The sequence below is a fragment of the Thunnus thynnus genome, chromosome 8 (assembly GCF_963924715.1).
Source record: "Thunnus thynnus chromosome 8, fThuThy2.1, whole genome shotgun sequence".
Classification (NCBI taxonomy): Eukaryota; Metazoa; Chordata; class Actinopteri; order Scombriformes; family Scombridae; genus Thunnus; species Thunnus thynnus.
Genome location: NC_089524.1, coordinates 23,397,866 through 23,425,427, shown reverse-complemented (window position 1 = coordinate 23,425,427; position 27,562 = coordinate 23,397,866). Strand labels below are relative to the sequence as shown.

The window sequence follows — 27,562 nt, the reverse complement described above, 5'->3', positions numbered from 1 at the left end:
GTGTCACATGGTGAAGGCCTTAATGGTGTCCCAATCTCTGTGGGTTAGTCGTATTATGATTCAGTACACTCAAGTGTTAACACAAACACACAAAAATGAAGGCATACGTAGACACCTTCAGGGATTAAGGTGATCCCAATGATAACTTTTTAATAAAATGGATTTCAATTTCAGTTCTTACAGCTATCAGGCATTATTTTTTCATCACTGCTTGTGCCGCTGGTATAACGACTATGATGGAGAGTGCAGTCACTGTTGAGATTAATACTTTTTCCTTTGTTACTCAGAATATAACACCAGTAAAGCTGCCTGCTTCTCCACAACGTATGACATCATACTCCATGCACATTGCTTTCCCTAATTATACGTCTTAATATTAAAAAAATTTAGTGTCTCCTTCAAGAGCATGAGTGCAAACAGTATGTGCTGCTCATCTGGACACCATTTGACATGTTTATAAACTGAGAGTTTTATGTATCTTTATGTATTTTTTTTTTCCTCTGTTACATGAAAAAATTGAAAATCATGACTGCTCTATTGTGCCCCCACTAACACATAGATTTACATTGCATGTTGCAAGATGTTATTCCAGGCTTACTGTACTGATTAAGCATTACCTCCAATATTTCCACCCCAAGTAGCCAGTGGAATACACATCCTCTTTGAGCTTGGCTAGTAAAATAACAGATGACTGTAATATATTTGGTTATTAGAATGGAAATTGCCTAGGTAGAAATGACAAATCTTAAACAATAAACAGTAAGTTAAAAAAGGCAGGACAATGTTTAATGAGTAGCAACGCAAAGATCTATCATTCTTGTGAAACATCGACATTAAAACTCTGCATCTCATTGAATACACAATGAGACTGTTACTCTTTTCTGAGTGAAACCAGCATTTATTTACAGCATCTGCTGTTGATTCGCCTTTCCGCCTTCCATTTCATTATCATGACATATAATGACATATTGATCTGTACATTAAAACAATGTGTCTTGTTGAGTATCAAATCCTGGCACTCATGGCGCTTACATGTGTGTGTTCTCTATCTGAAGTAATGGAGAAGATCGAGCAGCTGGGGAATCACATTTGGATGCTTTTTTTTTTTGTTTTTTTAACCCTCTTTGCTCTTCTCTTCATTCTCAATCATCCGACTCTGTCTTCTATGCAAACTTTACCTCATTTGCTTCCCTTTGTTCTGCTCTTATCCTTCCATCATCCTGCTCCAGTGTTTCTATCTCAGTGCATGTGTCAGCTGAAATAGCCTGAAACCCAGGCTGAGCAGACGCGGATATGGAGTGAAAATGAGCACGGCTCTACGGACCTGACCCGCACCCCCCTCGTCTCTGTGTAATTCTGTCCCGGGACTTACTTCCTACACGGCCCTGCTGAATCCCCGCAATTTGCTTTACAGCTCTAGCGTTTAAATGTTTAATTGAGCCACTCATATCCTGAACTGTGGCAGAGTGTGTGTGTGTGAGAGCTGAGGGAGGCCGAGGGATGGTGGCAGTTTGTATGGGAAGTGGAGGTATGCATGCTTGAGATATGATAGGACAGAGTGTGATGGAGCTCCGGCCAAGGTCTTACATTTGTCCTGCTGATGCACTCCTACAATTCATTCACTTACACTATCTCACTATCATTGTTCATACACTGACATTATGTAGTAATTAGCAGATGGCAGATCATTTTCCATGAAGTGTCTATCAGAAATGTACATAGATGAATTCATGAAAGTATCCGCTTCCCAAAACACGTATGCGTACATAAACTACTGTCATTTACGTACACGCATTCCCCATACGTCACGCTGATTTTCTCATTCCTCCCCAACTCACACATATAATACATACAAAATGCCCACACCCCGTCTACATGAATAGCTCAAATGTATTCAGCTCAAGTCCTCCGAGCTGGAAAATAAGATCAGTCAGGGAGCCTTTGACCCTAGCCCGTGGCTGTACGAGCATGTGACAGTGAAACGAGAGAGAGGAGCAATATAGAAAGTGTGTGTATGTGTGCTCATGCATACCCACAAAGTGCTTCTGTTTGTAGATGTTTATGTATGCACACACTTGCGTTCATGTGTGCGTATGTGTGCGCACTCAAACTCTAAGAAGCCAGTGCTCATGCTTTAGGGGATTGGCAGTATATCTATCAAACTTGCTGTGGCTAGTTGCACTGTTAATATTCGGTGCACTTCAACACCTCGGCTAGCGAAGCTATCGGCTGCCCTTTAATCATGGTCATCTCTCTGACTCTGCTCATCAGCGACGGCCTTGGTGTGACGGCAAATATGCACAAACACATACACATACTGTATGCTGGCTCAGTTTGTCTTAGTTCATTAGAACAATTAATCATTTCTATTAGCCCAAGAGAAATAAGAATGAGGCGATTGCTTATAACAGTTGCCAGCTGGAGGCTATGGATGTCCTTTACAAGTTCAGTATGTATCCTGTATTGTAGCTGTCAATTGTCTCTATTCATTTGTTCATTTAATCAATTTAGAGTAATGTGTCACTTTTTTTTGCACTTGTACTTACAGCTCTGACTCAACTGCAATCAAACTCAAACTGACACACAGGATGTATGGTCCAGGGTTTTTCCAGGATCTTTGCAACATTGATGGACACTTTGCTCTGAATAGCACTCTCCTGCTGAGGCGTAATGGTGCACCGGTGGTCCGCTAATCTCAGCGAGGCAGGCACACTGTGCCCTCTCCTCCAGCAGCCACAGGATATGAGATGCTGATCAGATTTCTATAATCAATTTACCAGAGCAGGAGGTATAAATCCTGTCCATTCACTCATTCTCCCTCTGCCTCCCTCTCTCTGTCTCTCACTCCTCCTCCCTCCCTTGCTCCCCTCCCTTCGGCCCCCTGCTTATAGTTAGATGAATAATTCAGCAGCCAATGTGGTGAAAGGTGGAGTAAACAAGTCTATTGCCTAATATCCCGAGAGGCTGCCAAAGAGAGACGAGCGAGGGCAGAGAGCTAGCAGAGATAGGGGGATGGAGCAGCAGAGAAGGAGGGTATCTATGGAGAATGGACATCCAGAGTCTTTCCTCATGACCTGCAGTCATTTGCACTTAGATTGACTCGGAGGTTGCACCAAAATGGCACAGCTGGCTTCTAGTGCTTCTCACTGCTTTCCTCTCTTGAGCCACACATTGGCAACCATTAATAATGAAATCATAAAGTGAAACACGACACCTGTGAGATAGACTGGGAGGGAGTTCAGGGTCCCTGCTTCTTTGAGACGAGAATTCTCGAAACAAAAATGAGGATAAAAGCAGAGTACACTTCAGGCCTCTGTATAATATGGGACGTGACTCTCTGTCCGCTTGCTGGATGTCACAGAGAATAACTCTATTCAGGTTTAGAGTGCAGAGTAAGTAGCTTTTATTTTGACACCATCAGGTATACGGGGACAATGCCTGAACATGAGACACATACAAATGAGCAATACAGCTTCTGTGCTCATAGTAAATCCAATACAGAGAGAATTCAGAGGACATGGCATGCTTACATAACGAGCAAATGTAATCTCACACTGGAGTTATATTCACTGATTATGCAAGCAGAACTACTGATTGATGACTCACCCAAAATTCAATTATCATTCTAAACAGTTTTATCTGGAAATTAGATTTGAATTAAAAAAAAAAAAAAAAAAAAAGTACCATGTTAATTAAAGAGACAGAGAGCTATTTCTGGTTGTATCGGTTTCCCCTTTTGTTTTTTAAAGCTGGGATTTACGAGGATGCTTGCACTATAAGTTATAACCTCTATAAGTTGATTAAAACCTTGAAGTCGGGGGTAACTTCAAAACTGTGTTTACAGCTCTTAATTGAGAGACGTGGGATTGCACATAATTGTTGTAAGTGGCAGACTGTGTGTGTGTGTGTTTTGCTATGTTTTTCTTTGGGGGTGTGTGTGTGTGTGTGTGTTTTTATACGTGAGGGAGAGCTGTACTCACTGGCATGGTCTGGCTTCCGTGTAGGGCACTGATTGCAGACTGAGCCTCAGTATGTGTGGAGAACTTGACGAAGGCACAACCTGTAAGAGAGAACAGATGCACACCGCATGCATGCACACCCAGACACACGAAGACACACACACACACATACACACACACAGTATATATACGGTAAATGTATTCAATTGAGTGAGTTTAAAAGCCGACGGTATATTAATAAAGGATGTTGAATTATATTTGACACCATAGAAATCACTGTGGAGTGAGAGGCTCTCACTGCACAGCAGGCTGCTCCACTCCAGGCATTAGGCAGGCAGACAAGCAGGCAAGCTGCAGGCTAAAGATTGCACTGATGAAGCAGAAAAGCATGCTATTTAGCACCACATGCCTGTCTGTGCATATTAAATACTAGCTAAACTGGCTAAACTTGTAATGTGTTCAAATAGAAAACCACTCCATTTGAGAGCCTACTACAGTGTATTGTTTCTACAACAGGATGTTCTGATCAATATTTGTGAACATGAAGAAGTCTGTCCAAAGGCCAAAAACCACAGAACCAACACTCAGCTCTAATTTCCTTCAGGAATATTTGGAGGAGCAGAAGATGAAGATAGCTTTTTGTGGGTTCACAAACTGAGCTGTTGCACATAAATTATTCAGTTAATAAACTGAAGTGTGGCCCCTTTTCAGAACTGGAAAACTGATAGTATAACCTGAAATATATTCCACAAATTGATTCAAAGCTGCACACTTTGTCTATTTTAAAATAATCCAATTCTCAATATAGTGGTATTAACTGCCTGCCTCAAATATTTTTTTAAAAAACAAACTACAGTAATATCTCTCTATTCCTCTGTCTAAGAATACATGCAAACATCTTTATGCAGGTGTTTCGCTGGATGCACTGGGCGATAAGCAGAGACCATTGGCACAGATAATCAGTCTATCACAAGCTAACAAAAGAACACACACTCTCAGTGACACATGTGAGCAGATTAAAGTGCTCATTCCACTCTTGCATGTCTCTGGAGTGAGTTCATCAAACTTATAGAGGGCATAAGAAACCCAAATGAACACAGGCAACACCTAGACTGAACTGAGCCTGGCTCTGTTGCAGTGAGGCAGCAGCACTTACCACTGAGCCACCATGTCCTCTTATAATTATACCCTATTCTACTTAATTTCATTTTACTTTAACTTTATTTTCTTCTCTCATTTAATCTCTCACACTTTATTCTCCTTATCAGCTATCCTGCTTGACCCAGCCGGCCTGCCATTCTTCCCCTTTTAATGGGCTTATCCCTGTGGACACCAGCCAATCAAGATGCCCATTCAGCTGTCAACCCACTACCCCCTGCTGAGATATGGATAGAAAAGAGCTTGAGCATGACCTGTACAATGACTTTGCTACAGTAGTACAAACTATATGCCACTATAATTAGGAATAAATGAATGAAATACATTCTCTACAAAGAGGATTTTCCAGAATAATAACAATCAAAATAAGTCTGTTATTTGTTTGGTTTTAAATAAAAACATCATAAACTTAGACACCCATTAGATGACAAAGATGAATATGATAGTAATGTCTGTGTTTTGAGTGAGTCAACCCATAGAGTTGACTTAGATAGAGCACAAATATTGCCGAGCCACAAAGAGAAATACAACTTCCTTTGGCTGCCCCCCATCCTCACAGTGGGGACACTTGAATTGTTTTGACATCCATCTTTCCCTTTTCCTCCTCCAAACCACTGCAGAGTCAGAGCGCTCTGGCTTCAAACCCCCTTAGATATAATTCCCCAACAATTTCCATAAGCGCTGGCCAGGGAATAGGCTTTAGAGACATGAAAAAACACTAGTCCCTTTGCCCTTTGCTGCATGTCAGAGGGAATTGATGTTTCCAAAAGTTTTAGCTGTCTTAAAAAGGCCTGCAAGATATCAACACTACAATACCCAAGTTATAGTAAAGGCCTGCAGTGCATCCACAGGAAAAATTGCTTCAGATTAACACTGCAAAAAAGGTGCAGAATGGAATGATACAGATACCTGTATATGCTGAGAAAGACTTTGTGGTGGCAAAGTCAGCATTTTAAAATGACTTGCATTTATGTGATTGCAATTACTAAAAAAGTGGGGTGTCCTGTTTTGCTGGTGGCTAAAGTGCGTACCATGTAAATGCAACGCTGTGGTTTTAAATCTTATTATTATCCCACTAAAATATCAAGATTTTTGTTCAAATGTTTCAATTTTGAGGACCATAATATCCCCACAAACCAAACAAAAAAAGTCAAACAAACTAATCATCCACTTAGATCTCATAGTTCAAGTCAAACATCAATCAAGCAATATTTGTTATTTAACTTGTTTGTCACTGCCTGTAGCCGTCTAGCACATCAAACAGTGTAGCGTAAAAAAAAATATCTGTAATTATGTGAAAAAGCTATCTGACCCATATCTGATATACATGTCATATATATTTTGCATACCCCCGCTGACGTAGACACTCATACACACTGTCACTTCTCTATCAGTGACCTAAATAATGATGACAACTGTGTCATGGCTCCTACCTTTGCTGTTGCCGTCAGGACCTCTTAGGACCGTGCACTCCTCGATGACTCCATAGGGCTCGAAGAGGCGGTAAACATCCTCCTCAGTCTGTTGTTTGTTCAGCATCCCGACAAACAACTTCCTGTCTTCTGGAACAAACAATGAGACAAAAGGTTAAATTATAACTTTGACCTCAATTATGAAACAAATAAGAGAACGTACAGTAGTGAAATCTCGTACTGTTGTTGGAACGAAGACGTGTTTTTTTCCACACAAACAGACACACATATATGTTCACAGAGCCTTGGAACAGTATACTAACTGTCTAGTTTATTTAGCCCTAGTTGGACTTGAGTCACAGTCTATTATCTCTTTTCCAAGACTGATCATTTTAATCTCTAGTACAACTGCGTTTTGTCCCATATGGGCACATATACTGTAGCTGCTGGGGGTAAGTGAGTGGTCAGGGGCTGGAGGGAAGAGCAATGGGAAGACTAATGAAGAGGTTTCTCTCTCTCTCACACACACACACACACACACAGAGTCACAGAGACCCAAGACAATGAGCGCGTCTTTGGTCCTTTAAAAAAAACAGGGGCTCCAGGCAGCTCCAGCCTCCCACACACCATACTGTACTGGCTGGAAACTCATGCCCCCCCCCCCCCCCCCCCCCCCCCCCCCCTCCTCACTCTTTTACTCACTCTCTCCCCCTCTATTCATCTCTCTCTCCCCTTTCTCTTTTCTGCTTTTCTTTTTCTCTCGCTGATTCTACATTTTCCCTCCCTCATTCTTTTTCAACTGGCTCCCTCCCTCCCTTCCTCTCTTTATCTCTCTCTTACTCTACTAATTGCTGCTGATCCAGTGTTTTTTGTGTAGCCAGAGAAATATTTCAGTGTGCTCTTCAGTGAACAATGGCGTGTCTCTCCTGCGAGCAACGAAGGCTGGGAGACATGCCATGAATAACGCTGACTTTTCAATAGATAGCCTGTATGCTATTGAGTCCTGTTAAATGCTGTGGGATCTGATCTTTACCTTGACCTGACACACTGTGTTTACTGATGTACTCTGGCCTTGTATGATTAATGCTACAGAGTAGTGTGTCTCTGCTGGCAGCAGAAGCACTAAAACCTTCCCTTTACACAGATTGTTTCTCCAACTCTGACCTGTGAAATCACAGTAGAGAGACTGAGAGAGAGACGGGACTAGCAGCCGCTGCTGTGAAGAGGTTGGAAGCGGTATAAATCGCTGCCAGAGGTATTGCACAGTGTCAGGGTGACCTGTGACGACTACTGAGTGTGTTGTGTTGTTGTCGTTCCCTGACCCAGACACAAGCCGATACCCACATTCTTACAGTGGGCACAACAGTACGACAGCGAGTGTACGCGGACGCGGCGCCCAGCAATGGTTTCAGCACTCAGCATCACCAATGATGCACCTTTAAAATAATCACCCGTGTCAGAGCGTTGTCTAGGGAGGGGCGTCCCTGGTGCTGGCTCCTTATTGCAAGTGGCAGGATCAGAGGCTATGTATCAAAATGGAAGTGATGCAATGTGACATCTGTCAGGGTGGATTGGAGAGCATTTATCTGCAAAAAAAGGAAAGCCCTGAACTGGAAAATGAAAGGCCAAGATGGTCCTTCCTTTTGCTGGAGGGAGAATATAAATTCTGAGGTTGGATGGGGGAGATGAGTTGAGAAGTGGGGGAGGGGCTGGACTGCACAAATTTCCCTGAATGCTGCCAGACCACATCTCACATACACTCCTGTATACAGCCAGAGAGCCACACACAGCACACAGAGCCACCAATGCAACCACAGTCCCCCCTTTGCGTTACTGCTACCCCTACATTGGCTGCAACTCCCCTCTCTTCAAGCAGATGATGGGGGGCTGACAAGCTTTGAATTAATGCATGACCTTTCTCAATTTCATATGAGCTGCACTCTGACAATCACACTATGAACAGCTCTCATGTGGCGCGTCTTAAAATACGACATTGCATCCATCCTTCTGCTGAAAGATTGCTAACTGGCAAGTCACCTCCTGCTGAATGGAATAATATTTATTGGACTCCAAGTATAACAAGATCATTGGCCACTATATATCACATTCCTGTGTAATATTGGTATACACCGAGCTACACAAAAGCCAGATGCAGCGTGCAAACCGCCTCTGTCGAGGATGCATCTGGTCGCAGTGGACCACTAAACACTCCGGTTGATGGGTGGTGCTGTTTCCTCTGTGATCATGATGGAAAACTTTTTTCTCTCCAAAGAAATCACGTAGCTTACTATCGAAACACTGCAGTTGATTGGATACTGCGAGGAGACTCCCTAAAAACTTGGTATTTCACTCAGGGGCGGCGCCTTAAGCTAGCAAAACCTAAAAAGTTGTTTGTTAATCTAATCTTTGCCTTAAGCCCAAGATTAAACCTACAGGAGGCCTCATGCCTAATTGTAACATAACACAGAGATGATCTTTTATTTTTTGTGATTATCGATTTGCGAAGATACACTTAGATTTTTGCACCTTGTACTTGGCTGCAACTGTGACTAGACTACGCTGCAGATTTTCAAATACCTGACTGATGATAAATTCTCAAATTGACCATCATCACATAATACTGGAAAATATGTACAACTACATAGTGCTAAAATATATTGACATTTGACGGACTAAATTATGTCCAACAACAAAAATCTACTCAGATGGGGGGTTCTGTATTCTGATATCAATGTATTATCTTGTATCAATAGATACTCAGCCTAAATGGGCTTACAAGGCAGACTATTAATTTCATGTATATAGGTGTGAGACCAAATATACAAATTATGGGAATAGTATATCCTGTATGCCTTCATACTTGACATGCATAAAATAAACTTATCTAATATTGTATGCATGTATTATTCAGTCTAGTTTGCCTAGAGAGAGCTTTAGAAATAAAACTAGCCCATACTTTGCCACTCAGTCCAACTTCCGAATTTCATCAAACCGAAAAAATTCTGGGTTTTTGTTTTGCATTCTTACAAAGGTGCAGGCAGGTTATCATATAAAGTAGCCTGCAATAAAACTAAGTGAAATTTATGTCCATCATCTCCCAGGTCACAGACCAAATACACTCCAGGGGTAGGATACCTCTTCTCAGGTGGACATAGCATGAAATTTTACACCAAAAGGTTTCTATTCTATCTATTTGAGGGTCCTTAGCATGGAAAAGTTTGGGAACTCCTCACCAAACTACATTTCAGTTGGTGCAATCACTAGAGGCAGTGCATGTTGCAACTCCTCAGGTCTCATAATTTGGATATATTAGTGTTTGTCAAAACATGTCATTAACAGTAACCGAGGGCCCTATCTTACACAAGAATTATTTCCATGTACACAGATGCAAGGAATATTTTAATAGAATATTATGTATACATTCATATATGACACACATCTGCACAAATAACCTACCTCATATTGAATGTGTGTATTATTCAGTGTAGTTTGTCTGATACCCCCCCAAGACTCCCCATATTTCACAGTCTGTCTGTATAAAGATTTCACTTTGTGTGTGTGTGTGTGTGTGTAAGTACATTTCACCCATCTGTGGGAGACAAAAAAAAAATTCCATTCATTGAACAAAAAAATGCAAAGGCAAAAAGGCAGGTGAAATGTCTGCATACATAAAGGTGAATTCACATTCTTATATGCATTCCTATAGTCTTTTTCTTGGCACAATGTTTTAGTAACACAACAATCCACTACAGACTATACCAGTGTGTTGACAGATGGATGTTCTATAAAATGTTAATCCAAAGAGCAAATATTAATGTTACTGTCCAATAACACTGTGATTTTACTTGACTCAACCATCTCTCTGACTCTCACTTAAACAGACAAAACTCAACTCTCATACACTCACTTGCCGATTGTAAATTGAACAGCTAATTTGCTCTTTGCTCACTGCGAGGTAGCAGAGCATAGTGCAGACACTTGGTGCAGAGGCAAAGTGCAGCGCAGGTATATGTCATCAAAAAGTGCTACATCATATACAGCTGTTATATCATTGGTTGCGCTTTGAAAGGTCAGTGGCAACCGAGGTCAAAGTTGAAAAAATTTTAACTTTGAGTGCAGCACTTTGAGTGCAATTTCAAGCAGTCCGCCTAGTTGGGCACCACTGCTCTCCCTATGGGAAAACATCGCACAGCCAGTGCGGAGCAATTTCACTGCCGATCATGTGTGGGCACCTTAACAATAAGGTGCGATTCACTTTAAATTTGTTGACAAACTGGTGACGTTAGGGTTATAAAATTTAACATTAGGGTTAACCAGTTTAACGTTAACAATAGGAAACCTGTTAACGTAAAGTTAGCTTGTTAACAGATAGCTAACGTTAGCTAGCCAGTAAATTTCATCCAATATTTCATGGCGCATGATATGGAGCACATGTTATGACATTGTAATGTTAACATGATTGGATAGTGCAAATTAAAAGTAGTAACCTACATTATTTGTACAAAGATAACTCACCCTCCATCATGGAAAACTCATGAACATGCACTCAGACCACAGGCTGAGATGGTCACAGAGCTCGCCGAAGTGCGCACTGCTACATCCTGTAAAACCATGCCTATCTGGGTGAAATACCAAATTTTTAAGGAGTCCCGTACTGCAAGTCAGTAGATGGTTTCTGAAAACATTTGAGGTGAGATATAGGCAATGCAGTTACAGGATCTTGATTCATATTTGATCAGCACTGTCTAGTTTGACAGTTTGATCTGAGTTCTGTGAGCAGGGTGTGTTGTGCTGATCATTTGCATAAAGTTGAGGTCAAGTCGTGTTTATGCAACTGCAGATTCGGTGAACAGTCCATCAACTCGCCGCACTATATCCATTATGCACAGCACGGCTGCATCTCCTGCTCTCCATAGACAATGATTAGAATCCATCGACTTGACATACGTTATCGCATCCAGTCTGCGCACCGCATTACAACCCAGAGTCATGTTTAGTCTGCTGGCTTTTTGCGTTTCATCTAAAAGAGGTACTAATCTCAACACATATGCAGGAGGTGACTGCAATGTAAGAGACATGTGATGTTATATGAATGTTATATTTCCAGCTGTAGCATTTAGTAGGAGTTCTTCATCTGTGGCTGAGATGGAGTACACGTTCTGCGATGTGAGTGTGCTTTGAAAACAAGCTAACAACGCATGAAAGCAGATCATCTAGGAGATCTGTTCCACCGTCTAGGATTCTGCTGTGGTTTCTCTGAACTAAAATGCTTCCTTGGGAATTCAGGTCTTGTGTTCATCGCCAATAGTAAAATTATCTTATCTATCTACAATGCTGCAGCACACGCAGCGTACAAACAGACACACACAGAGTACGAAACACCTACAGTCATTTACACATATCTGAAGGGGGAGGAAAACAAGGAGAAAAAGTGTAGAAAAGGAACGAGAATAAGAGATTACATGCAAAAGCTGGAATACCATTTACACCCTGACATGGAGGATTACAGATGACAGATCCCCCACCATGACCACACACATTATAGGCGCACAAGTTGCATATCCCACTGTATCCCACCTCATAACTATGTTATGACTACGACTATTTCTTTAGGGCAGCTATTCTTTAGGCTAATGCTGTCTAACTTGTGTTGTTCAGAGAGGAAAAAACAGAAAAAAACTGTAGAGGCACACAACACCATCTCAGCCTTAACCCCCACGTTGTTTACTGTTATTGTTCCATCGGCCTCTACCACACAAACTTCTCACCACCTAAGCCTTCGCCATTTTATTTACCATTTTATTTTATTACGCTGCTATTTACTGCTACATTGATGCTAGCTGCTATTGTGGCTTTATTGCACTGCTAACTGCTATTGCTGACTTCATCTATTGGTTATTCTATTGCAATTCAAAACTGGGTATTTATTCGTCTGAGTAAAGACCAATGTTTCCTGGAGTTTTTGTTCCTTCATTCAAATGATAGTAACCTCAGAGAGGTCCTTCAGAAATCTGAACTTCTTCAAGCCTCAAACTGAACCCTACATCTGTAATTCAATCTCACATCAGAGTATGTATTCATATCTATGCCTCATCCATGCAGTTAAGTACATGCAGCATAATATCATTCTACTCGGTGACATACTCCATATGTATGGGAACTTACCCCCCAAGTGGGGGAAGACATCTCCTCACTCAGAGAACCACAGCTACATATGTAACCCTTCATTTGTAAAAGTAACAGCAAACAACAGTGTGCCTTGCCTCCATTTATGCTTTTCCCACTGCGTAATATAAGATGGTTTTCCTATTGGACAGAGACAGTTCTTTGAACTGGAACACTGAGCAAAATGTCAACTGTATTTTCCATAATTAACAGTAAGTCATGACAAGAGTGTTTCTGACTGAACCACGTTTTTAGCTCAGTATATTGAACTGCGAGTCACATAACCCTGAAACACTCTGTGAATAAGGGAGGTTAAAACATGATTAGCAGCAAGCGCTGGGTGCTTCTTTTCTCTTTTGCAGCCTCAAAAATAGCTGAGTCATCTTCCTGCTACAGCTACTCACCTGTAGTAAATGGCTTATACTGTATAGATTAATACAAAATAAGACAAAAAATGATGTGTTGTTTTTCTTGCGTACATCATAACAAAGTCTAGTCAACATGTCTAACATCCTAAATTAGAGCTACTCTGTTCTCTATTGAGTTTACAGTGCAGCATGCTGGCATTAAAATGCATGTACAGCTCATTGAGGCAGTGTACTATATGCAACTTCATCGTGACATGCCATTGCTGTCCTGAAATTCACCCCACATCATGTTTAATTTACTCGAAGTTCCTAAACAGATGCTTGTTTGGAATAAATGCATTGGAAATTAAAATCAGAATAATGAAATGGCAATTTGATGCCTTATACATACTGAAGACAACTGGGTCCATTTGAGACCTTTCTAATCAATATAAGCTTTTCATTATGAGCGCATTGGCCTTGCGTGAAGTCATTGAGTCACTGTGCAAAAGATAATTAAATCAGTAATATTTCATGTATCAATTCTTCATGCTGTCTGACCATTACGGCACTTGCATGACAAACAATACCGCTGCAATTCCCTCCTTATGCATGTATTTGAAATCTCAGTGTGTTCAGTGTAAAGGATCTCCTTCCCATGCAGTATACATACACTATCTGCAGCACAGTCCAGTATAGTGGAGACTTATTGCTGTATGCTCTATGATTACACTGCGGGCTACTGAGGATTTTGACAGTGAAATGAAACTTGAATAGCAATGGGGCAGAGTAGGAGTTTTGGACCAACAAGAGAAAGACAGAAAAGGAGAAAGCAAGGGGAGGTATAGAGAAAGAATGGGAGAGAGGAGGAGAGAGGGAGTGAGTGAGTGAATGTGTGGGAGAGTGAGAACGATGTGCCCATACTGTAAGTTGCTGTGCATACAGTCCTGCAGTCCTTGATAAGCCAGGATGGATGAAAGAGGTGCACCATAGGAGTTGGTAAATCACTGTCAGGGGTGGGGAGGATGAGGAAAGGGAAGGGTGGGAGGAGATCGAGAGGGGGAGGAGATGGGAACGGGGTGATGAGGGTGGTGAGAGGATGGAAGGAAAGCATACCGAATGCCTTAGGTGCTCTCGGGTTTTCAAATTTCCCTTCTCTGTCTGTCTCTTTCTTAATCGTTGCAACAGCAAGGGAGCAGGGAGGGAAGCAGGGAGGGAGAGAGATATTGTGACAGAGGGAGTGAGTGTGCTATAGAGAAAAAGCACTTGTCAGAAGGATGGGAAGGTTGCTATGACAACCACTTATACAGCGGGCTGTCAGTCATGTTTCATTGGAGTTTGGAGAGGAGGAGAGGAATGAAGGGAGGAGAGGAGTTAGGGAAGGAGGGGTTGGAAAAGGGTCATTTCTCCATCTGTCTGCTTAGCCAAAGTGTAAATTTGACTGTCAGGCTTGGAGATAAGGACAAATTATGAACAATATTAGCTGGCCGATAAAAGGGAACAATAATGAATGGATAAATATATTAAAACCAAATGAGATAGCATCCAGGCAGAAACAGGGGCCCAGAGAAGCCATCCAGGTTTTCTCATTTGGAGGGGAAGATAAGAGCTGGAGAGAGGGTGTAAGGAGGGGTGTTAGGGAAGGATCCACCATATTAAAGCTAGCTACTATAGCGTACTTTCTTGTCAAAAGAAAGAAAGAAAGAATCAAATCACTTTGTAGCCTGAATACCAAACATTGTGGCTTGCTCTCCTTCCTTCACAAGCCTATTATACTTCTCCAGTGAGCAGGATGCCACACAATAACAGTGTCAGCATGTGTTCAAGCATAAAAAAACACAGACAGAATGGAATGAAATTAATTAACCCTAAGAGATCACAGTGCTTAGCCAGTGGAATTTAATCCAATTTATTACATATAGGGATCTAACTAGGGTTGTGTTTGCATTAATGAGATGGTGTGTATGGATGGGTGTGTATTCGTGGGTGCATGTATAGTATATAGAAGTGTATCTGTGCCCTCTTGTGTATGGGCGTCCTTCCTATCCTGTGTACAGTAAAGGATCAGTGGTAGGAGTGGCACAGACCAACAAGAGAAGGAGTCTGAGGTTTGGCACAGCCTCAGGGTGAGAAAACCCTGCCAAATTAACTCCTGAATAATGAGCCTTTTATGTGCTGCTTTATCACCAGCGAGAGGACGGCCACGCATTTTGTCATAACGCTGGAGCCACTTCAGACAGAACCCAGTTTGTAGGTTCCACCAGCAAACCTTCAGCTACGAAAGAAATGTGGGTTGATAGAATAGTTTGTTTACCAATTTTTAAAGTAAATTAGCACTCCTGCGTGTGTGTATGTTTGTGTGTGTGTGCGCGCGTGCGTGTGCTGTATTTGCAGCTGTCTTTTGAAGTTTGCATGCTAAGCCACAGAGTTGACAGCACAAACTGTAAGGCCTACCATGCACTAGCCCTAATGAGGTAGCTTATTAGTGCTGTTTCCCTCACAACTTCGGAGATGTTGCTTGGAAACAGCGTTGCAAAGAAAACAATACTGTAGTTCTCACCAAAAAGCCATCAAACCCAGTGCTCCCTGTTGTGCAATGTCAACACCAAAGCAATGCAATATGGACTTCTATTGAAACATATATGAGTGAATAAAGAATGGAAAAGAGAATTACAGAGACTGTGCCGGCAATTTAATCATATATGAATGTTAAACATACTATATTTCATGGTGATGCACCCCCAGGTTGCCTGTTAAGTCCACAGCCATGTAACACATAGATTCAGTATATAATTCAGTTTCGACATGTTCCCTTTAACTGTACCTACAGGGACTTGCCTCTCTAACGCTAGCACTACCTACAATGACACCAGCTTGATTTCATGTCATAGTTTCATCATTTCGGTGTCAAGGCTGCTCATTGGCAGCTCGGCTGTGACCCATAAAAGCCATCAGTAAAAATGCCATAGAGCAGCGCGTGCAGCCTTGATAGCAATGCGGCAGAAACGGCGCATCCCTCACCAAGCACTCCTCTGGGATGAATTAGGCCTCCTTGCTTTCACATATAGCGCACGTACTTTTAAGTACACATAAGCACACTGACACAAGGTGCTCATATATGTATACACACTGTAAACATGCGGGCAACTACACATAAAGTAACCATAAAATCTTACACACACACACACTCACATACAGTTCATAGAGAAATTAGCCCTGTGAACAATAGTAGCTATATCAACAGGCATATACAGTATTTACTGTACATGCAGTGCAGTGTACATACAAATATAAAGTACCAAGAGGCATTTGAAACACTTTCTACAAACAAACATCACTGCAGTGAGTGGGAGGTTGCGGTTGGTAACTGTTGCATCACATGCCCTATAGCGTGTTAGGCAGGCCAAAGAGCTGAAGATCAAACTACTGTATAATGTGTTACCGAACACCGACCTCACAGGAAGAGAGCTTCTGCATTCTGACCGTACACATTTCCTCCACGTACACCGAGTCGATTCCATCTCAGAGGGGATTTGGAGACCAGTGATCATGAATACTTTCTGTGCCGCTGGCAGAAAACATGATGGATATAATATATGACACCTAAAAGACTCACCCACACATCTGTGTGTGAACAAGCATGTTTGTACGCACATATAAACACACAAAATGCACATACAGCACACACAGGACCCCCCTGTATGTCACTCAGTATTCTCCAAAGAGCGCCACAGATTTTATGCATCAGTGCAATCTAATGGCTGCTCCGTTCTGTGCTGCCGGCTGGGGGATTGCAGCTGCATCTCGGCCCTGCTGGTAGCCTTGAACATACAATTACAGACTTCTGACTCGGTTCTCCCTTCCCCTAAATGTTCCATGTAAAACCTCTGAGGTGTGTAAGTATAACTGTTGGGCGCGCATGTGTGTTTTGTGCGCTCCTTTCTTTCTCTCTTTCTGTACAGTTACAGTCAGATTGTAGCACAGTCGACAGCTTTTAACCCCCCCGCCCCAGAACCGAATAGCTGAAAGGAGAAGAATAGAAGGAGAAATTGCTTAAAATATTTTATCTCCACCGTATACAGTACGTCTCAGCAAATTTACACTCAATATGATAACAAATGTGAAATATTACTCACAGCCTTGTGTCGACTTCAGTGCATTACGGCTGCAGTCATAAATCCTGAAAGTGCTGTGCAATGTGTATATGTAGCTACTGTATATAAACATTTACAATATGGCAGTGCTATTTATATTGTCTCCCTTCATAATGCCATCTGAAGGGCATTTTGGCATCCGTTATGATATAGATTTTCTCCCCCCCATTTTCCTCCACCCCATTTATTGCCATTCTTCTTTTCCATCCAGATTATGTTTTTATACAGTATGGTCCCTTTACCTTTGGCAGTATTTAACACAGTGCTATCCTGTTTCTTAATTATTTTCTCATCGCTCCACTGACACTGATTCATGAGGGTAGTGTTGGACACGCCCCCCCGGCCAGCCCTCTCAACCAACCCCCACCTCCCTTCTCCAACATACACACTTTCTCTCTCTTTTTTTCCTCTTCTTAACTCACTCTGTGGGGTTCTCTTATCATCTCGCTGACATATTCTTTCTCTTTCTCTCATATTTGGCCCTCCCCTTCTGCCTCAATATTTCCATCTCTCTTATTTCTCTCATATTACCTTCAATTAATTACCTTTTTTTCTCTTATGGAAGGACTAAATTGACTACAGCAAGAGACAACAAACTTCATTATACACTGAGCCAAACTGAGCCCCATGTGATATCCTGCCCCCCCGATCTTACTGTGTAGAATATTGAGTACAAGACCAATATCCTCTCACCTCCTCACCTCTGGACAACTGCAATATTATAAAATTTAAACCCATGCTGGAACGAAAACATCTACGGAGTACAATAGAAAAGCTGACAGCCAGACAAAGCAGAAATGGGAGAAATGTATAAGATAAGACCAAAGGTTACAGTATTACTGCTTGATTACTGTTGACAGCAAAATGGAAAAATATAAGTGTAGATATAGCAAAAGTAAAGCAAGATGCAAAAAAAGATGATAGAGACGATGAGAAAAATGTGAAAATGGTGCATGAGAGAGACAGAAATGAAAGGGAGGAGGCTTATGAGATAGAGAGTGAGGGGCCATGCTCAACTCCAGCTCGAGAGAGAGTGAGGATGTACCAGAATATGGGCTATCTCTCCGAAGCTTTGTCTGCAAGAGCAACTGAGCTGGCAGATGACTTTGCTGCACATGGACAAAAGAGGCTTACAGGCCACCCTGCATGTCAGCTTTCCCCGGCCCGCAGTGTGAGAGCTCTAGAGGTATATAGGGTACACTTGAACACTCACCTGCCCAGACCTACAGAGCGCTTGGATGGATTCAGATTTGCTCTATACATATAACATCAGCCAGCAGCTTCATTTTGCATATACTCCAGTTCAGGGCAGAGCATTGCTTTACTCAGAAAAAAAAAGCAGTGTTAACAGTTCTGAGGTGAGGAAATGCTGTATGAGGTAAAGTTGCAAATACATAAATAAATACATAAGCCCTAAAGCATGTCACTGGTCTACTTTTATATTTTACCATTTCCATATTATTAGTTAGAGCTGATTCCTGATAGGACGCAAGATGCTAAACTTAATCTTTTGACTCTCTGTGCTGTCGTGTGCTTTTTGTATGCATGGCCTCTGTAGTGCTGATGTGACTGCAGGGGGGGAGCCTAACCCTGTCAGTCACACTGACAGCCAAGCTGTCTTATCTGCTCTCTGTTGGCAATGGTGCACTTTAATTAGGCTAGAAGGTCAATCAGCACTTTTTTAGAAGATGTGATTCTACTAAAAGCATTTCATAATCCGGGACAGTCATAGTGTTTTTGGGGCCTAAGGCAAACACGGGGCTCCCTTACGCTCAATTCTCACTTTTTTTTTTATCCCTACTTGTCTGAATAATCAGATCTACTTGCATCTCATATTTTCACAGAGCTGCACTGCTGAATTTCTGCAAAAGCTTCCACATCATATCTTGTATATTACATCTGTGAGAAAAGGTATATGCGCTATATATTGAAGGCATCTTTCGCTTTCATTGACTACTATACGCATTCACAGTGCCTTGCTTACCCTCAGGTTCCTTACGTAAAAACCTGACTTGAACTTCTTGCTGCTGAAAAATGATGTTCCTGAGAACTGCCTTTTATTCTAAATGTGAGAAGAAAATGCTGTTATACGTTTGTCAGCATCACTATTATCACAAGGGAAATGTAGTTTCAAAAGTTTCTATATTTCTCTACTCAAAGTAAAGCCAGACTGAAGGAAGCAGGAATTCATCTAACTAATATCTGTACAACTCACTATGATCAGTGATACAGATAGGATAAGCTCCTGAAACCAGCCTCGGGTAATATCATCTGCTGAGCCATAGTGACACTTCCAGACCTGAAGTTTGAGCCCAGCATGTGCCACCTGTCGGCAAGAAAAGAACCCGCAGTTCACATCTGGCCCCAAAGTGTAGGCATTTTGATCCAAAGGAGCTATATAGATACAGTAAACTGTTCCTGATCCCTCAACTTATCCCTGCTATTATTACAGATATTTACTGCCTCATTTCATGTGAAAATGTGTAATATAATGTAATCTAATACAGAATGGTGACAAAATTGTATGTGCCACCGGACCTAAAACTGTCTTCATCCAGTTTGTCTCTATGTTGGATAGAAAGAGCCCTCCCATGTCAGCTGAATAATCTAAATACACACGTGTGTTCATGAGAAAAGATAGACAGTGTGTGCATGTGCATGAGTGGCAAGAATGGCCCCCCCCATAATGTTTTCTTTCTTCCTGACAGCCCATTTGTTTTCATTCTCAGGATATTTTGCTTGATATCTAATGAAATAAATATCTACATATTGAACAAATCATCAAGAGGGGAGGGTGGAATTCTTCACCGTGTGTCAATTACATTTTCGCATTGCTGTTTTACTTCATGCATCAGATTTATTGGATTTGTTTATTGTCATAGCAAATCATCCAATATCCTGGCATGCATAGAAATATATTATAAAGCATACACTGTCTGTTGATGAAACCACTGAACCGTAAGGCTACCTTACTTTTCGATTTTGCATTCAGAATGTATAAATGCAATCTATATCGTGGAATATGACAGATATGAAGGAGTGCAGAAATTTGGACCTGTCAAGCTCGTACCTAATAGCATTAGACCGCAAAAGGACGGACTTATTTCTCTCACCAACTTAGACTAAACTATCAGGCAGATGGCCTTTTCCTCTGGCCCTCTATCTCCTCTTAGCTCACTCTCTCTCTCTCTCTCTCTCTCTCTCTCTCACTGACAAACCTTACAGTAAGCATTTTAATTTCCCCTGACCTTTACTGATCTCATCCAGGCAGTTTTGCCCATTGCTTAGGGCCAAAACAAAATGAAATTTGAATTTCAGCTCAGAATAATTTAAGATGATCCATTCTATGCAGGGGAGTCTTAACTATTTTGTAGTTTGGATGCTGCCAACAGACTACATGGACTTTCTATTAGAGCTCTCTCTCTATGTCTCTCTCGCCTATGGGGACTATAGGATCACATACAATACGATGTGAGTGTGCGAGAAGGGGGAAGACAAGGGAGACTGAGCACAATGTCCCTAATATTCACATGTACGCACGCATGAGCACATGCATGCAAGGCGGACACACAAAAACACACAAGGAAGCACACAAACACAGACATGCTCCAACTCTAGTACACTGAGCACCAGAGGGCTTTGTGTGCGAGGCAGAGAAATGCCATGTCAGCATACACCACATGGAAGTTTAGAGGGGAGGGAAAAGCTAAATAGTATAAAAAAGGGAGTGTGTGATGAAAAATGCATGGAGGGGAGAGGGGGACAGTGACTCCCTGTACGCTGTTGTCTACTCAGAAGTTCTTGCAGATTCTCTCCTCTTCATCCAGTTGCCTCTAAAACTCCTGCTGCTACTCTGACTGACCACACACCTCTATGCTACAGGTATGCATGAATGTATGGCTACCATCTTAGATGTAAACAATAAATCAGCACTATTACTGACTCCTCATCTACCTTTTATTTGTCACCTTTTGTGTCACTGGTGAACTAGTTAAATCAGTAAGTACTGACACTGAGGAGCTATGGCCAAATTCCATTGTACATATTATTCAAAGGAGCAAGATGATCTTGGCTTGAGAATTAGTTGTATTTGGGCAAAAATCTGGAGCCTGTTGTCTTCCTGGTATACAGCGTAACTTTTATGACTTTTATATTTAAAGCATCTGGCCCTCCAACAAAAATATTTGGCCCCCTAATGAACGTTTCCCTTTAATAGATTACATCAAATCTTTTTACATGACTCTTCATAAATCTACAATACATAACACAAGGCTCATGTAAACCTCAGTGAACGATCTTGTAACATGTAATCGACTTATGAGGTGAATAATGCAGAATAACATGCACACAAATAATTACATTACATGGTCTATCTGATCAGTACAGATTTGTGTCAATAACAGCAATTTGCTTCAACCATGAATGACGCAGGCCGCAGATTGTGTGGATATTAAGTACATTTCTAGTCTTGTAGTGTAACACAGAAGAGATGTTCATATATATGAGACATTTTTTGCCAAATGAGTATCACCATAAGCTGCTGTAGCTCCATTTGCCCTCACCTACTAATGGAAATTATGACATATCCCCTCAGATATGACCCTAAATGATTTTATTCTTGAATTTAAATAGATTAACAAACAAACACATATCTAAAACACACTGGGCTCTGTTTTCACCGTATTTGTACAACGCCAGCTCCTTGATAAAGAGTTCTGAAAAAACTGGCTCATGGTTGAGCTTAATTGCTGACTGCTGATTTATAGTATCTGCGCCCTTAACTTGCTTTGCTATCCTTCACATACAGGCATCTTCACCCATATAGTTTACTAGCATAAAGCACTATATGAAGGTGACCTTTTATATGTGCACTTGGAGATTTATTTGGGCAAAATGTATTCATGAAAAAATTATGAAATACAAAGTAACAACAAACAAAAAGATGAGAGTTTAGAATTTGTTCAGATGTTTACCTCTAAAACACTCCCAATGCACCCTCAAGCAAATACAGAGCATCACAAATATGTGGTTTCAAAGCAAAGCTCAGCAACTTGTAACAAATGCTCAAAAAAGCTTCATTTTAGTTGATGGAGAAACCTGTAGGCTGTCAATCCCCAGTCCAGCGCTAGTTATAATCAAAGAACCGGTATTCTGCCCCATTCTCCCAACAACCTTCACAAGTCTCCTTAATCACGCAGTAGAGGTGATGTAATGATAGGGAAACACTGGCAATTAGTCACCTGCAGAACAACTAAATTCATTTCAAGAACTCAAACCTTCGTGTTTGGTGGCATAACGATCCTTTTCCACACAGTATTTCACTCACATGAGAATGTGTAGGTACATATGACAACACATGCATTTAATATACTTTACTTTATGTGCATATTTTTTGAGATTTGGGCTCATTTCTTGTTTTTTTGCAGTTCTCACTGATGGTTGATGTCAGGTCCATCTGTCAAGAGTTTCTTGTATTGCTACAAAAACAGCATGTTGTCCTTTTCACTCTACAACTGTCTGACAATATAAATCTACAGGGAAGGACTGTGTTGACAGAACACATTATGGAGCTTTAGGGGGGAAAGGTTAGGCATCACCAAAGAAACAGAATTTAAATAGGTAAACCTCTTACAAGGCTTGAACTTTTATGAGCAAATGCCCACTAGACTTAACCCTGCTCTTTCAAATTAATTCATTATGGCTTGTGTGCGTATAGTCTGCTTAAGGTAATATAACTGTGAATGTGTTATATGTAGTTGTATGTGGGTATGACTGCGCATATGTGCTCATGTATTTTGTGCTTGCCTGTGCATGTTTGTCAGACTACACACAGTCACGCAGAGCTAGAAAATTGTTTTAATCTTCTCTGAGCTCCATCAGCAGTTTATCAACCATGCCACCTTGACTGGGGGGGTTCGGGTCTGAAATGAATGGCAGAAGTCAGAGACGAGGGGTGTCTGCATTTCAAATATCAATTGGCGCTGTCAGCGTGACCCAGTGTGGTGAAGGATTATCTGAAATTAGTTTAGTTAATTCATCATCTTAAAGGGCAGTTGCTTTGCTACTGATTAGTTATTGTACACACTTGTCAATTAAGGGTCCCTGGAGAGTCTGTCCCAGGAGGACTGGAGCCGCACACACAGAGGAAAACATAGCAGACCGCAAGAAATAACGGAGAGAGGTAGAAAAGAAGCAAAGAGAAGAAAAGAAAGAAGAGAAAATAGACATGGAACGAGATGCAGGATAGACCCAAATACAATCTAATGTGTTTCATATTTAAATTTGTGTTAAAAATCAAGCATCAACTTGTAATAAATTATTTTTTAAAGCTGCAATAATTTGATATGACCTCAGAGTAAATTAAAAAAATGTATGCATTGAATGTTTTTTCTGTTTGTGTGTGGAGAAGGATGGCAGATGTGGTTATAGATGTGAATTAGCAAAATCAATGTGCGAGTCTTTGTACAAAGAGGCCAAGTGGAGGCCATCACATTGACCTCTCCACAGGTTTCTATTCCCATAGTTACTGTTGCTACGATACTGGGTACAGCTCACCATGCTATAAATGGCCAAATAGAGAAACCCTGTCAGAGACAAACAGTGAATAGATATGTATAGTACATCACTTATTTGAAGACATGCAGTTTTCTGGCAGTAGCTCATAGTTAAAATTAAATTTTTTTATATTTTGAATAAAATATAGGATTTAAAGACGCTTCCCTTGATTTATTTATTAACAACAATATGTTCCCAGTATTCACAGAGAATATTACTACTTTTTTCCAGCAGCTGTTTTTTAACTGTACTATGAGATAAATACCTCAGCCCAAAAACGATGAAAAAAACATTTCTTTTAGTTTATAAAGCACTGAACAAGCATTTCTCTGTTCCTCATAATTATTTCATAAAGTACTTTTTGGTTCATCCAGCAACCCATAGGGAAGGATGAGAGACAATGTGCCAATTTTATAACACACTCTTATTGGACAAAAAATAGGCTTTTCAAACACACTTTTGGAAAATACAATTCATCTGGGAGCGAAAACATTATGATTTGATATACAATATGTTCAAAATTTCATATATTTTTTTTCAATTTAAAAATGTATGTCATGCTGCAAAAGTTACCCAGCATAGTCTTTGATAGGTATGAAAACTTTGGCAGTTGTTTTTGATGATCATGCTTTACAATATATTGTATGTTTTTTTCCGCCACTGATATTGCATTCAACAGTGGTTGTTAATTCTGGTCCTGGGGACCATTAATACTGCTGGTTTTTAATCCTAGCAGCTCGTTAAATAACGTTAATTGCATTCACCTTGCATCCCAGGTGGAAAAGAGTCCCTGATTAGGTGTTTCAAATGAGAAAGCTACCTATTTAATCCTACTGGGGCTGAGGCATTCTTGTTCACCAATCCTTTGTCCCCATTGTCCCCTGTAAAGATCCTATAGCTGTGACAGGCTGTGAAAATCTCAGTTTCAGTAAGTTCAATATGTGATTTTTGCAGCAACTAACACAATTAGCTAGTATAGTTCAACAGTCATTTTTCAATTGTCTTAGATCTTAAGATTATTTATCAAAATTTTATCACATATATATTCCCTGACTGTAAAAAAGCCATCCTCCTCCTTCATAGAAGACATGTTGACTTGTAATAGCAGGGAAAGCACAGGTGTTACTAATAACATTAACAATGGTTCTGTCCTGTTCAAGTGTCCCCGTAAGACGTGACGGTGACCTAGCAGACCCTGAAACAGACGTAGCTAAATGGAATACATCAATCATTCATTTTTATTATTTACACCTGTGTTTTTTAACTGTGACAAGTCATAATGTCTTCTGTGAAAAAGCCTGATTCAACAGACAAATGTTACCAAGACGCCCAAAGTGTGTCTTGCTAAAAATAAAGTAAACACTTTAAAATTCAACAAGCTACATTTGTTGCTTTTGCTGGAAAGGTGGACAGCCCATAAAAACTAATTTCCAGTGCATGGATACACAAAGACGAGCGCTGAGGCCTATTGAGCCTAATTGGAAGTCAAAGTGTGAAAGCACAGAACACTGAATGTACTGTGTCAAGTCAACCCCGTCTGCCTCTTTCCACCCAGACACCCCAAACTACCTTCTCTCACCTCACTTATACTAATACTTCACCCTTTCCCCAAAGGTAAACTATCCCAGCAAGCAATCCAACAAAATTGAGCCAACTATGTGAACAGAGGGAGGGCAGACGGCAAAGAAAAGGAGAAAGGGCCTTCATAAATGCAAAGCAATGTGGTCTAAAACCACAGGGGTGAATGTAACCTTTTGCACCGGAGGACAGTGTTATTAGAGAAGCCAAAGTCAGAGTAGTCATTTAACTGTCCTGACAGTAACTGCTATTCCCATTAGTTTCAGTGCTGACTTCTGGAAATACAGTGGGGTGAGAGAAAAAAAAATACAAATGCCAGAAAATGAAATGATAGTGTTTCTACAATTTCCAATTCAATTTCCTCTTACTAACCTGCAGTAACAAGAGAAATCAATGCAATTGTGAGTAAAGCATTGGAAACTGAGGGATGGCAATAGCCTCAGTTTTTAGAGCAAAACCAAAGACCACCTTGTTTGGAAAGATCACTCAGTGAAAAATAAATCACTCAGGAGTAAGATACTGGCACTTTTGCTGTCCGCCAATGTAGGCACTAAACCAGACATAACACTCTCCACCAAGTATGCCTTACAGAAATAGCATTAGTATATTGTGGCTTTAAACTTGCACTTCAGCCCTGTGCATCGTGTCTACCATGGTACAGAAACAATTTCTTTTTTAAAAAAAAAAAGTAGTCTTCACATAATGATACATATAGTGCTCTGAACAAAACAAACAAGTAACGATTAACCTCAAGTGTTTTAACGGAAGACTGCTGCAACAGGAAATTTGCAAAAACGTCAATAAAGACAACAGGCTTCTATTTCCTTCTATTTCCTGTCACTCCTTATGTTTGTGGTACCCAGAAAAAAAGGACCAAAGAGAGAGATCGCTGCCTTTCCTTCTGCCTAAAGCAAAACCCATCCATCACTGGTGTTGTCAACACAACACCCTAGCCTATAGGACCGTGGTGTGTACACCCTTTGCAGGTCTAAATTAAATCCTTGATCAGAGGTGTTACCTGGGATTAATGCAGGTGCCTCTATCGGACACGGGAGGCTTAGACAAGAAATCCGGCCCAGAATTATAGCCACGTCTTTTCTCTATAGACATCAAAGACGAAGGGATAATAGGGAAACGAGAGGGAGAGAATAAGTACTGTCTCCATGGCAGCCAGTGATGGAGGCCCTGCCCTCTGAGACCATTACAACATCACATCTGGTCTCTTCAACTTGAGAGCAGACCTTCAGCAACATTCCTTCCTCATTTCTAAAAAATGAAATGACAGGTTTTACAGTATGATAAGACATAATAAAAAGACATAAAATATCAGTTTATCCAGTGTCCCTTCTTGTAACTCAATGTGACAGATTTAAATATCTGATTAATTTATCCATCCCAGGTTTAACATGTTGCTTTCATGAGATGCCGTTTCATATTGTATGTAGTCTACAGTGACAGCAACAAACATGATGCTTACTCACACTGACACTTTCTTATATACATGGGCAACTGAAATGATATACCACATATTACTACTAATCCCATACAAAAATCAGTTGGATATAGGTATAATGACAAAACAGGATGGCATTTATATCAGGTTGCCAGGTATCATACACCTGGTTATATACTGTAACTCTGGATCAGGAGTGGAAAAGCAGATGAAGTGGTTTGAGAGGTTTCTATGGAGTACGTTGTACCTGACACAAATTTAAGTTGGCAACAATGAAGGCCATGGCCTACTCTGTGAGTAATGAATAGTCCGGAGAGTCCAAAATCCATTGAAGAAAGAAGAAATGATGTTGTAAAATCAGTTGCAGGATCCCACTTTGATATGTGAGAAAATGGCCCTAGTACCATTATGTATGAACTCTGACCTGACTGGGTAAATCTATCGAGGTCCAGACTGCCTTAATTTTGGTTTGGAGAATGGTTCCACTAAACTTATTTTCAAACATGGTTTTCAGCCAACACTTGTCTTCACAACAGAGAGAACTTTGCTTCGGAAGTGTGTCTGAGAAACTAGAAGAAGGTGACTCAATAGCCACAGAACAGAAAAAAAGCCAAATAACTGTTGAAGCGTGAACGTCTGAAAATGTTCTTTTCCTTTTCCTCTTGGAGCAAAAGAAAGCTCTGAAAGTCCAGAGATTGTGAAACGTTATTTTTCATCTTCCTTTTTTGAGGCACAAGGAAACCTGAAAAGCCATGGTTACAGCAGTTTAGTAACCATCCTA

At 40.9% G+C, this 27,562-nt stretch overlaps 1 protein-coding gene across 6 annotated transcripts in view; it reads right to left on the bottom strand.

The window, feature by feature from the left end:
* celf5a (cugbp, Elav-like family member 5a) overlaps positions 1–27,562 on the bottom strand; it is a 191,546-nt gene that overhangs the window by 28,718 nt on the left and 135,266 nt on the right. For all 6 annotated transcript variants that reach the window (XM_067597287.1, XM_067597289.1, XM_067597288.1 and 3 more), the window contains exons 4-5: positions 6,551–6,679; positions 3,981–4,060 (exon numbers count right to left, since the gene is read on the bottom strand). In XM_067597287.1, the coding sequence (XP_067453388.1) occupies positions 3,981–4,060; positions 6,551–6,679 (209 nt within the window). The remainder of the gene's footprint in view (positions 1–3,980; positions 4,061–6,550; positions 6,680–27,562) is intronic.